The sequence below is a fragment of the Nicotiana tabacum genome, chromosome 19 (assembly GCF_000715075.1).
Source record: "Nicotiana tabacum cultivar K326 chromosome 19, ASM71507v2, whole genome shotgun sequence".
NCBI lineage: Eukaryota > Viridiplantae > Streptophyta > Magnoliopsida > Solanales > Solanaceae > Nicotiana > Nicotiana tabacum.
In genome coordinates this window covers 148,071,444-148,085,078 of record NC_134098.1, presented here as the reverse complement: position 1 = coordinate 148,085,078, position 13,635 = coordinate 148,071,444, and the positions used below count along the sequence as shown (strand labels likewise).

At 41.2% G+C, this 13,635-nt stretch overlaps 1 protein-coding gene and 1 non-coding gene across 2 annotated transcripts; one reads left to right on the top strand and one right to left on the bottom strand.

The window, feature by feature from the left end:
* Window positions 1–1,777: 1,777 nt before the first annotated feature.
* On the top strand, window positions 1,778–2,143 carry LOC142173777 (uncharacterized). Its single transcript, XM_075239426.1, has one exon. The coding sequence runs from the start codon at window positions 1,778–1,780 to the stop codon at window positions 2,141–2,143; it is 366 nt and encodes a 121-aa protein (XP_075095527.1).
* Window positions 2,144–13,189: 11,046 nt separating this feature from the next.
* Window positions 13,190–13,296, bottom strand: LOC142173951 (small nucleolar RNA R71). The gene has a single exon (XR_012703316.1). It is a non-coding gene; the product is annotated as a small nucleolar RNA R71 (small nucleolar RNA).
* Between the last annotated feature and the right edge of the window lie 339 nt (window positions 13,297–13,635).

Genomic DNA, 13,635 nt, shown 5'->3' with positions numbered 1-13,635 from the left:
AACATATGGTGCCACGCCACTTCAAAGGGAGCAATTTTGAATGCTTTGACTGTTGCAACAAAATTAAGTTACACTTTGAGTGAGTTCAATCAATAACTCATTTCAATATACGTAAAAGGTCCAAAACTACCCTCACACTATTCGATTTGGTACAAATATGTCTTCCGTCCACCTATTGAGCCAAAAATATCCCCACCATTATCTTTCTAACTCACTTATGCCCCTGCGACTAATGGTCAATGCCAAATAAAAAAAAATTTACTTAAATTATAAGTGGTAACTTTTTATTCGTTCAATTTTCAACCATGACCCCAATTAAATAAACTCACCCTTAATCCATTTTTTACTCAACCCAAAAATCCGACCCACCTTAAAAAAAATGGCCAAGCTCTTGATTGTCAAAAAATTAACCTCTCCATCTTTTCAATTCTACCACCATCATAGCTGCCACTATCCCCTTTCCGCCATAGCAACCACGCTGCCACTACATTTTTTAGTCTAGGGGCAGTTTTGGTTCTTTTCTATATTTTTATCATCTTCTTCATTTTACATTTATCATTGGAGCTGTCATTTTTCGAAAATGTTCGTCAAAAGACCCTAATTTTCACATTCAAATGTCACTTACAATGGTAAATCTTTTTTTCTTTTTCATCACATAAGATAATCAAAGAACCCATCATAAATTCATGGGCTTTAAATTCCGGAATCTAGTTTTTTCTTCACATTTTTTGTAAATTTTGCAAACTCTTAATAAGTTGTTAGGCCCAAACGGCAATTTATTGTAAAACATAAAAACTTTATGGCCTAGGTAGTCCTCTGATGTTTGGCTATAATTCCATATTTTTAGTGCATTATTTACCTTATATTTTAGGTGCTTTAATGCTAAACTATACTATATTGTACTTAATTGAGTCTATTTTATGTGTAGGTACATTGGAGATGAAATTGGAGCAAAGTGAATATTTAAAGTGTAAATCATGCTCGAAAACAATAGGAAAGAAGAAAGAAAGAATTGAGCAGATGGAAAATGAAGCAGCAGGCGAAGCAAGCCTAGTGGCTCGCGTTAGAGCAGACGAGGCGAGCTCTTTAGCTCGTGTTGAAGCACGCAAAGCAAGGGTTATGGCGAGGTTGAGCGTGCGGCAGGGCTTGCGCCGCACAGTCTGAGGCGAGATGAAGCTCGCGTTTTGCCTCGCGAGGCGAAGTTCGTAGAGAGCCTGATCCGGATTTTAAAAGCCTATTTCGTCTCCTTGTTGGACTTGGGCTATGTCATTTAGGTCTTTTCCTATACATATAAATAGTCATTAAACACCACTTTTCAGGGAGTTTTGCGACCAGAGGCAAGAATATTTCTGAAGATTGATTACGTGAATTTGTGCGAGTCTAGTAGCTGTGCTTAGTAGGTTAATTCCCTATGGGATTCGACTCCGGACTTATTAACCAGATTATATTTGCAACGACTACTTAGTCCTTTTTATAAGGCATAGTTGGGAGTGATCAAATTTTGGCTCTATTTCCGAGGATTTAACGGTGTTATTAATTGCAGCTAAAAGAAGTGTTAGAATTCTTAGTGTAGTCAATTTTCTTCATTTTAAACTAAATCCATTGAAATTCTAAGGTTTGTAGTCTTGGGTATTACAGGTGCATGCCTAGAAACTCCTCAAGAATTGGTGAATTGTTCAAAGCATTATCAGATCCTGAGAAAGTTTTCAATTCGTTGAATCGTGCAAACAAGAAGGATAAACAGCAATAGAACTCAACAGAACGAATCGAACTAGACATGGATGACGTAATAGAAAACCCAAACAACAACGAAGCAGCCTTGTATGATTGGGCACAATCCACCACTGAAAATCTGGCAACCACAATTGTTGTCCCTAAGATACAAGCGGAATCATTTCAAATCACAAATAACATGCTACATTTGTTGCAGAACAAGGCACTGTTCTCAGGGTCTTACATTGAAGATCCTCAGCAACAACTGACAAATTTCCTATCGATATGTGTCACGCAAAGGCAACCAAATGTGACACCGGAAGCAATAAGGCTATTGTTGTTTCCATTCTCGGTGACGGGAGAGGCTCAGACTTGGCTCAATTCACTCCCAATAAACTCCATCACTACGTGGGAGGAATTAGTCAAGTAATTTTTGAACAAGTTCTACCCACCCAATAAGACTGCCAAACAAGTTGATGAGATATTGAGCTTCAGGCAGAAACCAACTGAAACACTGCAAGAAACGTAGGAGAGATTCAAAGGAATGCTGGTTAAGTAACCACATCATGGCATTCCAGATTAAATGTTGGGGGAAAGGTTCTACATGGGATTGGCAGACAGCTTGAAGGCCAATGTTGATGCTTCAGCAGGTGGAGAATTTTTGAGCAAATCATTCAGAGAATGCAAGATCTTACTTGATAAAATGGCTCAAAACTCAGGATGGATGACAAGAGACTTTACAAACACTCCTATCATTCACTCAGTAGCTTTGGACCCAAACAACTCCATAGCCGAGAATATGGCCACTCTGATGATGCAAATGAGTATCCTCACCAAAAAGATTGATGAATCAGGCCAGAAGCATGTACATATAGTTGATGTTACTAATGGGGGCTTATGTACACCATGCATTAACTAACATATGTATGCTCGTGGAGTGCTGAAAGTGACAACCAGAACTATAAGGAAAATATGAACTATGTGAAAACTATGGAGGACAGAGGCAAGGTGGTCAGAATTGGGGGCAGCAGAATCAGCAATATAGACCAGCACAACAGCAGTACAATAATAGCAATAATCCTGGGGCTATGCGACCACAGGGTCAAGTTGTGCTTTACCAAATGGATGAAAAGGCCCAACAAATGCAAGAAAAGGTTGTATCGCAGGACTCATCTATCAAAGGCATTGAGGTTCAACTAGGGCAGATATCGATGGCTTTGAATAATCGTCCCTAAGGGACGTTACCTGCGAACACCCATGTCGATCCAAAAGAGCAAGGGCCCGAAGCAACTTATGGTGGTGAGTTGATAAAATGGTAGAGATCTAGATCTAGAGCAAGAAATTGCTCGCGAAAGCCGAACAAATGAAACACTTGTGCCAGTACCCATTGAGATAGATGATTCAACAGGTTTAACTGAGGTAACGATACAACATGCACAAGAGAGCACAAGCCAAGAAAAAGAGGTTGCGAAGGAGACTGAGGTAGTGCAAGAAATGACAGTAGAAGCAGTGCTCGAGCAAGATCAAACTCAAATCACAGGAAGGAAGCGACCTCCAACACCCTTCCCACATAGATTGGCCAAATATCGGAAGGATGAGCAGTATAAGAAATTCATGGAGATGTTGAAACAAATCCAGGTGAACATTCCACTGATTGACGCCTTGAGGGAGATGCCTGGGTATGCCTAAATGATGAAGGATTTGATGTCTCGCAAGTTCGACTTCCAAGACTTGGCCACTGTTACACTAACCTAGACCTGTAGTGATGTTATGACGAGACCCATAATTGAGAAGTTGTCCGACCCGGGGAGTTTCACAATCCCATGCACAATAGGCAGCTATGCTTTTGCTAAAGCATTGTGTGATTTAGGGGCAAGCATAAACTTGATGCCCTTGGCTATCTATAAAAGGTTAGGCATTGGAAGAGCAAGACCCATATCCATGTTACTATAGTTAGCCGACCGGACATTGAAGAGGCCATCAGGTATCCGTGTTGATGTACTAGTGTAGGTTGGAAAGTTTGTGTTTCCAGCAGATTTTGTCATTTTGGACTGCCGGGTTGACGAGTAGATTCCCATAATTTTGGGAAGACCATTCTTGGCCACCGGAGAGCTCTAATTGATTGTGAAACTGGAGAGCTAAAAATGAGACTGAACGATGAAGAGATAACGTTCAATGTGCAGAAGTCTATGCGGAGACCAAGTGAATTTGCTATCTGCTCTCTGATAGAAGCTGAGGATGTAATTTTGGAGGAGGAAGATGAGGCTCTGAACGCTAAAGACCCCCTAGCAGCCTGTCTCATGAACTTGAAAGAAGTAAATAGAGAGGACATGGCGGAGTGGGTGTTGACTCTTGAAGGCCAAGGGTTCTAGAAAAGAGAGCTCAAATTTGAGTCTTTGCACTTAGAAGAAAGAAAGACTCTTACTGCTAAGCCATCGATCGAAGAGCCACCACAGTTGGAACTGAAACCGCTACCACCTCAACTCGGGTATACTTTCTTGGGATCTAACTCAAGTTTACATATTATTATCACATCTGGTTTGTTAGATGTGCAGGCATAGCATCTTTTGAAGGTATTAATATAGTGCAAAAACTGCAATTGGTTGGACCATTGCAGACATTAAGGGTATCAACCCGATCTTCTGTATGCATAAGCTTTTACTGGAAGATGGGGACAAAACTTCCAGAGAACATCAAAGAAGGCTGAACCCCAACATGAAAGAAGTCGTGGAAAAGGAGGTGATAGAGTGGTTAGATGCGGGAATCATTTTCCCCATCTCCGACAACAACTGGGTTAGCCTAGTTCAATGTGTGCCAAAGAAAGATGGAATGACTATAGTGCAAAATCAGAACAACGAGCTGATCTTGAACAAGGCCACCCGAAAAGTCCATTTTCCCCTGACGTTCATTGATCAGATGTTAGATAGATTGACTGGGAGGTCCCACTTCTGATTTCTAGATGGATACTTGGGATACAATCAGATCTTTATTTCCCCAAAAGATAGAGTGAAAACGTCATTCACTTGTCCATGTGGCGTCTACGCTTTCCGAAAAATGCCGTTCGGCCTATGCAATGCATCCGCCACATTCCAAAGGTGCATGATGGCCATCTTTACAGATATGGTAGAAGACATAATGGAAGTCTTCATGGATGATTTCTCAGTTGTGGGAGACTCGTTCGATGACTGCCTTAAGAATCTGAAAAGAGTGCTGAAAATATGTGTGGAGACTAATCTAGTGCTTAACTGGAAAAAGTGCCATTTCATGGTACATGAAAGGATAGTTTTGGGGCACCTAGTGTCAAGTAAAGGCATTGAGGTGGATCGTGCAAAGGTTGATGTGATAAAAAAGTTACCACCACCCACTTCTGTCAAAGCAATAAGAATCTTCCTTGGCCACACCAGTTTCTACAAACGGTTTATAAAAGATTTCTCCAAAATTGCTAACCCCTTATGTAAACTGCTTGAAAAAATCACCCTTTTGTGTTTTCTGATGACTGCATGGTAGCGTTTGAGGAGTTGAAGAAGAAACTGGTGACTGCACCAATCATAGTGGCCCAAACTGGGGCAACCTTTCGAGCTGATGTGTGATGCAAGCGACTATGCCGTGGGAGTAGTTCTTGGGCAGTAATAAAGATAAAGCCATGCACCCGATCTACTATGCAAGTAGAACCTTGAGCGGCGCCCAACTGAATTACATAGTGACAGAGAAAGAGATGCTAGTTATGGTGTTCGCTTTTGATAAATACAGGTCATACCTGATAGGATCGAAGGTAATTGTTTACACTGACCATGCTGCCCTCAGGTACCTAATTGAGAAAAAGGAGTCAAAGCCGCGCCTAATTCGATGAGTGCTACTGCTACAAGAGTTCGACTTGGAAATTCGTGACCGAAAGGGAACAGAAAACCAAGTTGCTGATCATTTGTCCAGGCTTGAAGGAGCGGAAAAAAAGGTTGAGGTGGAAGATATCATGGAGACATTCCCATATGAACAACTTTTAGCCACGAGCCTTGAGGCTACGCCATGGTATGCGGATATTGCAAATTACCTGGCAAGCGGTATTATTCCCTATGACTTGTCTTCTGTGCAAAAGAAAAAGTTTTTTCGTGATTGTCGCATATATTTCTGGGATGAACCATATTTGTTTAGGATTTTTCTTGATAACATGATCCGGAGATGCATTCCCGAGATAGACCAATCTTCTGTTTTGCAGGCATGTCATGCTTCGCCGTATGGAGGTCATTTTGGAGGAGTAAGGACAACTGCTAAAGTGTTGGAGTCGGGCTTTTATTGGCCGACGTTGTTTAAAGATGCACACTTCTAGGTGAAAAGTTATGATGAGTGTCAACGGACGGGGAATATTGTTTGTCGACATGAGATACACATGAACCCAATTCAAGAGGTGGACGTATTCGATGTATGGGGAATCGATTTTATGGGACCATTTGTCAGCTCATATAATAGCAAGTACATACTTGTAGCGGTGGACTCCAAGTATGTTATTGGTTGGTTTCCTGAGAAATAATATCTTCACCCGATTTGGTACTCCAAGAACGATCATCAGTGATGGAGGCACCCACTTCTGCAACCGAGCCTTTGCAAAGTTATTGGAGAAATATGGCGTTCGCCATAAAGCTGCTACTCCGTATCACCCACAAACAAGTGGGCAAGTGGAGGTGTCAAATATAGAAATCAAGCATATTTTGACCAAAACTTCAAATGCTACTCGGACTGATTGGGCGAGAAAATTGGATGACGCGCTATGGGCTTACCGCACTGCATTCAAAACTCCAATTGATATGTCACCGTATAAATTGGTGTTTGGAAAGGCATGTCACTTACCGGCGGAGTTAGAGCATAGAGCCTTCTGGGTGTTACGACAATTAAATCTGGACTTGGAGGCCGTTGGAACTAGTAGAGTCACAGAGCTGCATGAACTTGACGAGTTCCGTTACCATGCTTTTGAGAGTATACGGTTATATAAGGAATGAATGAAACTGGTGCATGACAAAAACATTCTTGAGCAAAATTTTAAACCGGGAGATGTGGTATTATTATTCAATTCGAGATTGAGGTTGTTTCCAGTTAAATTGAAGTCAAGATGGTCAGGACCATACTGTGTGCTAGAGATTCATCCCACCGGAGCCGTATAGGTTGAAACATTAGTTGGGCATGGATGAGACGAAAGTATTATCAGCGACTCATTTGCATGAGCCAAAATTTTTGAGCAAGCCTTAAGTTTGATTATCTGTATCGTGCCGCGACATTAAATCAGGCGCTTCAAGGGAGGCAACCCATTGTAATGTTTTATTCGTCATGCCGTGATGTTAACTAAGGCGCTCGTTGGGAGGCAACCCAATTCATAGTTTATTTTTGGCGTAACTAGAATTTTTCTTTTTGTTTGTAGGCACTAACATGTTTGTAGGCAGTACCAGTGGACTGGGCACTAGACCTCGTGACACCATGTCCCCAGCGCGCTTGGCTAGATGGCAAGTCTCGCGTCGCCAGGTTTGTATCTCGCGTGGGAGCTCGCTTCGCAAGCGGTACATCGAGGTGCATCTCGCGACAACCCTCGCGCCGCACACCCCATAGCTCGCGTTGCAGCTCACTTTGCGAGGGGGATAGCGAGCCAGTACCCTCGCATCGCCAGGTAAGTATTTTTTTTATTTTCTTTTAATTTCTTTTGTTTTATTTCTTTTTACCCCTTACCTTAAAACCTAAACTAAACGCCTCAACTACACTGCCTCATAACAATCTCACACACTCACACCTCAAGACACACTTCCAAAAACCCCTCCCTCACAAACCCATTGAAGACAAACATTCTGCTACTCCTTCCTTCACTTGCAACATCAATTCAAGGGCAATCCCTCCTCCTAAACATCTAAGGTATGGATTCTACCTCCATTCTTTGACAATTTCGAATTGGGTAAATTCATGAAATCAGATAAAAAATTTGGAGTTGTTCTTCATAGTAACAATGTATTTGTGTGTCCCAAACCCATAAACCCCATAGGAATGGTGTTGTTATTGTGTGCAAAAGTGGTAGCACAGAATTTCCAAGTCGATTTGGGAGGGTGAGGCAATCCCTCATCCCTACAAGCACTCCCGTGGCACTAGTGCATGTTAAGTGTTTGTCAAAATGCCTCAAAGGCATTCTTTGTCCCCATTGGAGCCCGAGTCTCCGGGATTGTAATACTAGTGCTATGTCGCCATGCACCACTTTAAAAATTTAAGTGTAGGGTGGCTCACCGGTAGCCTGATACTTCGAAATTGGAGAAAATATCCTTGTGTCATTGCTTGATTCTCATGCTAAAATAACGAGGTGAAGTCTGAGTAACCTCGAAAATTGTTGAACATCATGTGATGAACTCTTTAGTGTAGGGTCGCAAGACCATATTTTGAAATGTTGCAATGCGTCTTAAACTGACTAATTCTCACCTGTGTAGGTACGAACATGCCTCTAAGGAAGGACACTAGTAAATGCAAGGGCACAACCACTGCTCCGTCCAAGGCTAAGGCTCCTTCCGCGCCTCCATCGAAAAAGAAAAAAAAGGGGGAAGCCACTTCAAGTCAGGTTGAAGGACTGCAAGCAGTGGCAGCTATAGCAGCCACTCATCCACAACCTCAGGGACAACGGGAATTTGGAATCAAGAGCATACCCCTACATGTCAAGGACTGGTACAAGCGTTGTCGGCCACGACATATACATCCGGAATCAGCTGTTCAGGAGCGTCGCCTACAAGCCAAGTACCAAGCAATCTGGAGAGGTATTCATGATATGGGGTTGAGTTATGTGTTTCAAAACACCGAGGATATCAATGTCAATCTGGTTCGGGAGTTTTATGTCGGTTTTGATCCAAATAATCCTGAGCAGGTGATGCTTATTAGGGGAAGGTTGATCGATTTTTTAGCATCGGTAATATGCAATTTCTTAGGTGCGCCAGATGTTCCCCGGGAACCCTTGGACTACTTCATTGCCCGTCCTACATATCGAGAACTGAGACACACTCTTTGTGGTTTCAATTCTGTGGCAGCTTGGGTTCGGTACAAGAAAACAATTTGCCATAGGAAATTCCCTAAGAAGAAAATGAGGGTAGAGGCTCAAGTGTGGTTGAAATTGATTAAAACGTGACTCCTACCTCGCAACCATGACACTCTTATTAGCCGTGAGAGGACGTGCGTGTTATATTTCCGCATGACTGGCCAGAGGGTGAATGTTGGCCACTTGATCCGCTACCAGATGACTCTAGTGAGAACTAGCAAGAGAATTGATCGAATGCCCTTTGCAAACAAGTTAACTCAGTACTTGAGACAAGAATAGGTTGAGGAGGAGATAACTTTCGATCACATCATTGATCAGCCCCTACGACTAATGGACATTATAAACGTCCGGGTTAAGGAGGAGAATGATATGCCATCAATGACAGGTGCCGAGCGCAATGCTCGCAATGACAAGTTTATGGCCCATTTATATGGGATGATGGATTTGCAGCTTCGTATTGGGGGACGGCCGGCCACTACAGAGGAGAGGTCCATCTTGGAGAAGCGTTTCCCATTCAATGCTCATGCTCAGCAGCTGGTTGGGCTTGGTGATGGCTACAAACTCCCAGAGGATGAGGATGTCAACACACCAGAGTAGTTCGAGGCCGAGCCGGAGCAGTCGGATGATGATGATGATGAAGAGGAAGCGGAGGATGAGGAGTGGGTAGCCTTCGAGGATGAAGGCGATGACGAGGCTTGATCTGGGAGTTTTCATACACCCTACTTGTGTTTTTGTTTTCCTCTTATTTTGTCAGTTTGTGTATGTAATGAGGATAGTGCATGAAATAAGGGTGGGGTGGGAACTTGTAAATATTAGTCTTGTTTTATTTATTTATTTATTTAGTGTCGTCTTAGCTATTGAAAAAAAAGTAGAAAAAATTGGACTCTTCCCGACGATGGATCTCCTAGACAATATTCTTGAGGGAATTAAGTCTAAAGAAAAAAAAAGATTTTCTTTATAGGTAGTGTAGTAATTCCCCCTTGTTTTTTCTTTGTGTCGCGGTTCTTTTTCAAGGGTTTTGTTTGAATCGGGTGTAGTTAGTTTTAATTATTTTTAGGAGTAGGAACCATTGTGCTATGAATTGAATTGAAATAATATCTCTTGACTTTGTTATGCCTTGAGAATAATGAGTACTCTGGTTGTAATACTTAGGCTCAGTTTCTGACTTTAGTATAAGTACCTTAAATCGTATATTCTTAAATTTGCTTAACTGCTTTGACTAGAGTGTCGTGATAAAACCAATCCTGAATGAGTTATAAGCCATGTGTGTGAGAGGTTTGTGTGTGTTATGTACATTGCAGTTGATGTCTAGATCTTGCCCTGTGTGTTTGCAAAGCGAAATAGTAGTGTCATTCAGTCTGGGAAGTGATATAGATGTTTCTTTGTTGAGCCAAATATGTATAGTTTACCCGCCTAAATGTTATGTAACGTAGTTAACCTCTTTGAGCCTATAATCCTATTTCTTTGGTAATCACATTACAAGACTTACCCCTTTGTTTGAATTAACCATCTATTTGAACCTTACCGCCTCTCATGAGCACTTGAATTGTTATGAATTATGTTAAAATTAAAGTGTGGGGTGGTGGTTCGGCTTTTGAGTGGAACAAATGAAATAAGGAGAAAGGTGCACCGTTTTAGAAAAAAATATATAAATAAAAGCCACTTGGATTGAAGAAAAAAAATATAGTTGTATCGTATAAAACATATTTCTTGAAGGTGGTGGCTAGTGATGCAATTGTGCTTAAAGAAGTATGGGGTAATATACAATGATGTGAAGGTGGGGTTTTGGTTTGACATAAGTATTTGCTTGAGTGTTAAAGTATATGTAGTAAAGTGCTTAGGGAGGTGTAGTCACTCTTATATCCAAATTAAATGTATCCTACCCGACCCGCAGCCTATATTACAACCAATTAAAGTCCTACTTGATCCTAGACTGAATGAGCTCGATTAGTAGAGTATTACACTACGGGCAAACCTATGGTGCATCTATTGTGGCATATGAATGTTATTTCTGAGAGCGAGTGAATTTTTCCTATCTTGAGTTCCTACGTTCTTAAAATTTACTGTGTGTGGAACTAATCTCCTTTTTTGTGTGAGGGCACGTGATTCATGATGGAAAGGTAATGTCATTGACCTCTATGTTAGAGTAAGTGAGTGAGTTGTGAATAATGCATGGTACTTGTGAGTCAAATCATGAGGTGAAGATGTTACACCTTTGTGCTTAGTATATGTTAAAGATTCTTGGTGTGACAAGTTAAGAGAATTGCTTAAAAAGGTCGTGTCTATAAAGTGTAGTTTGTTTGCTCGAGGAAGAGCAACGTTTAAGTGTTGGGTAGTGAGGTTGGCTATAATTTTATATTTTTAGTGCATTACTTACCTTACATTTTAGGTGCTTTAATGCTAAACTATACTATATTTGCGCTTAATTGAGTCTATTTTATGTATAGGTACATTGGAGATGAAATTGGAGCAAAGTGAATATTTAAAGTGTAAATCATGCTCGAAAATAATAGGAAAGAAGAAAGAAAGAATTGAGCAGATGGAAAATAAAGCAGCAGGCGAAGCAAGCCCAGTGGTTCGCGTTAGAGCAGGCCAGGCGAGATCTTTAGCTCGTGTTGAAGCGCGCGACGCAAGGGTTAGAGCGAGGTTGAGCATGTGGCAGGGCTTGCGCAACACAGTCTGAGGCGAGGTGAAGCTCGTGTTTTGCCTCGCGGGGCGAGGTCCGTAGCGAGCCTGATACGGATTGTAAAAGCCTATTTCGTCTCCTTGTTGGACTTGGACTTGGGCTATGTTGTTTAGGTCTTTTCCTACACATATAAATAGTCATTAAACACCACTTTTGAGGGAGTTTTGCGACCGGAGGCAAGAATAGCTCGTGGAACAACTTTTGGAGGAAAGAATCATTGAGTTCTACATTCTTTCATCTTTTCTTTATAATTTGTTTATGAAAAATACTTGGGAAATTGTTACTATGAATATGAGTAGCTAAAATTCTAATCTAGGGTTTTGATGGAACCTATTGGAGGATGATTTTCCTATTACGTTTAATATAGATTTGCCGTAGCTTTTTCTCTATTTGTTCAACTACGTTTATTTTGTGGTTGATTGAAGAGCTCTCAATCGACTGTGCCTATTTAGTGTGTATTGCTTGGAAGAGAATACGTATTTAGGTAGTTGTTGAACAACATCACTCCTAACGTATGTGAGGGATCAATACAGAGGGTTTAAAGGTGGGATTAGGAATAACGAAACCTTGGTGCGATCTGAGTGAGCCGTGACTTAGTGCCAGCTAGCATAGTTCGGAAGAATATGTCTAGTAAAATGTGGTAGTTACTCGGAAGAGAATTACGACGCTCAAAGTGCTCATGATCGGTAGTGAAAACTTAGGCAAATTTATAAGAAACGTGGCGGAAAGGATTTCGACATTAGGGGAAATCATAACCTTAGATCATTCCAAGTCTTATCTACAACCTGTTCTTCGTTAGTTATTAATTCCTGCATTTTCATTACTTGATCTTTAGTTAGTAAGCATCTAATTCGTTATTTAATATTTCTGAAGATTGATTACGTGAATTTGTGCGAGTCTAGTAGCTGTGCTTAGTAGGTTAATTCCCTGTGGGATTCGACTCCGGACTTGTTAACCGGATTATATTTTCAACGATCGCTTAGTCCTTTTTATAAGGCATAGTTGGGCGTGATCAAATTTTGGCGCCGTTTTCGGGGATTTAACGGTGTTATTAATTGCAGCTAAAAGAAGTGGTAGAATTCTTAGTGTAGTCAATTTTCTTCATTTTAAACTAAATACATTGAAATTCTAACGTTTGTAGTCTTGGGTGTTACATGTGCATGCTTAGAAACTCCTCAAGAACTGGTGAATTGTTCGTAGCATTATCAGATCCTGAGAAAGTTTTCAATTCGGTTAATCGTGCAAACAAGAAGGACAAACAGTAACAGAACTCAACAAAACGAATCGAACTAGACATGAATGACGTAATAGAAAACCCAAACAACAGAAATAATACGAATGACCCGAACAATTAGGGTGTGGCGCCTCTTGTGCCAGAAGCAGCCTTATATGATTGGGCATAACCCACCACTGAAAATCTGGAAACTACAATTGTAGTCCCTAAGATACAAGCGGAATCATTTCAAATCACAAACAGCATGCTACATTTATTGCAGAACAAGGGACTGTTCTCAGGGTCTTACATTGAAGATCCTCAGCAGCATCTGAAAAATTTCCTGTCGATATGTGTCATGCAAAGGCAACCAAATGTGACACCGGAAGCAATAAGGCTATTGTTGTTTCCATTCTCGGTGACGGGAGAGGCTCAGACTTGGCTCAATTTACTCCCCATAAACTCCATCACTACTTGGGAGGCATTAGTCAAGTAAGTTTTGAACAAGTTCTACCCACCCAATAAGACTGCCAAACAAGTTGATGAGATATTGAGCTTCAGGCAGAAACCAACCGAAATACTACAAGAAACGTGGGAGAGGTTCAAAGGTATGCTGGTTAAGTGTCCACATCATGGCATTCCAGATCAGATGTTGGGGAAAAGGTTCTACATGGGATTGACAGACAACTTGAAGGCCAATGTTGATGCTTCAGCAGGTGGAGCATTTTTGTGCAAATCATTCAGAGAATGCAAGATCTTACTTGATAAAATGGCTCAAAACATAGGATGGATGACAAGAGACTCTACAATCACTCCTATCATTCACTCAGTAGCTTTGGACCCAAACAACTCCATAGTCGAGAATATGGCCACTTTGATGATGCAAATGTGTATCCTCACCAAAAAGATTGATAAATCAGGCTAGAAGCAGGTACACATAGTTGGTGTGACTAATGGGGGCTTATGTACACCATGCAT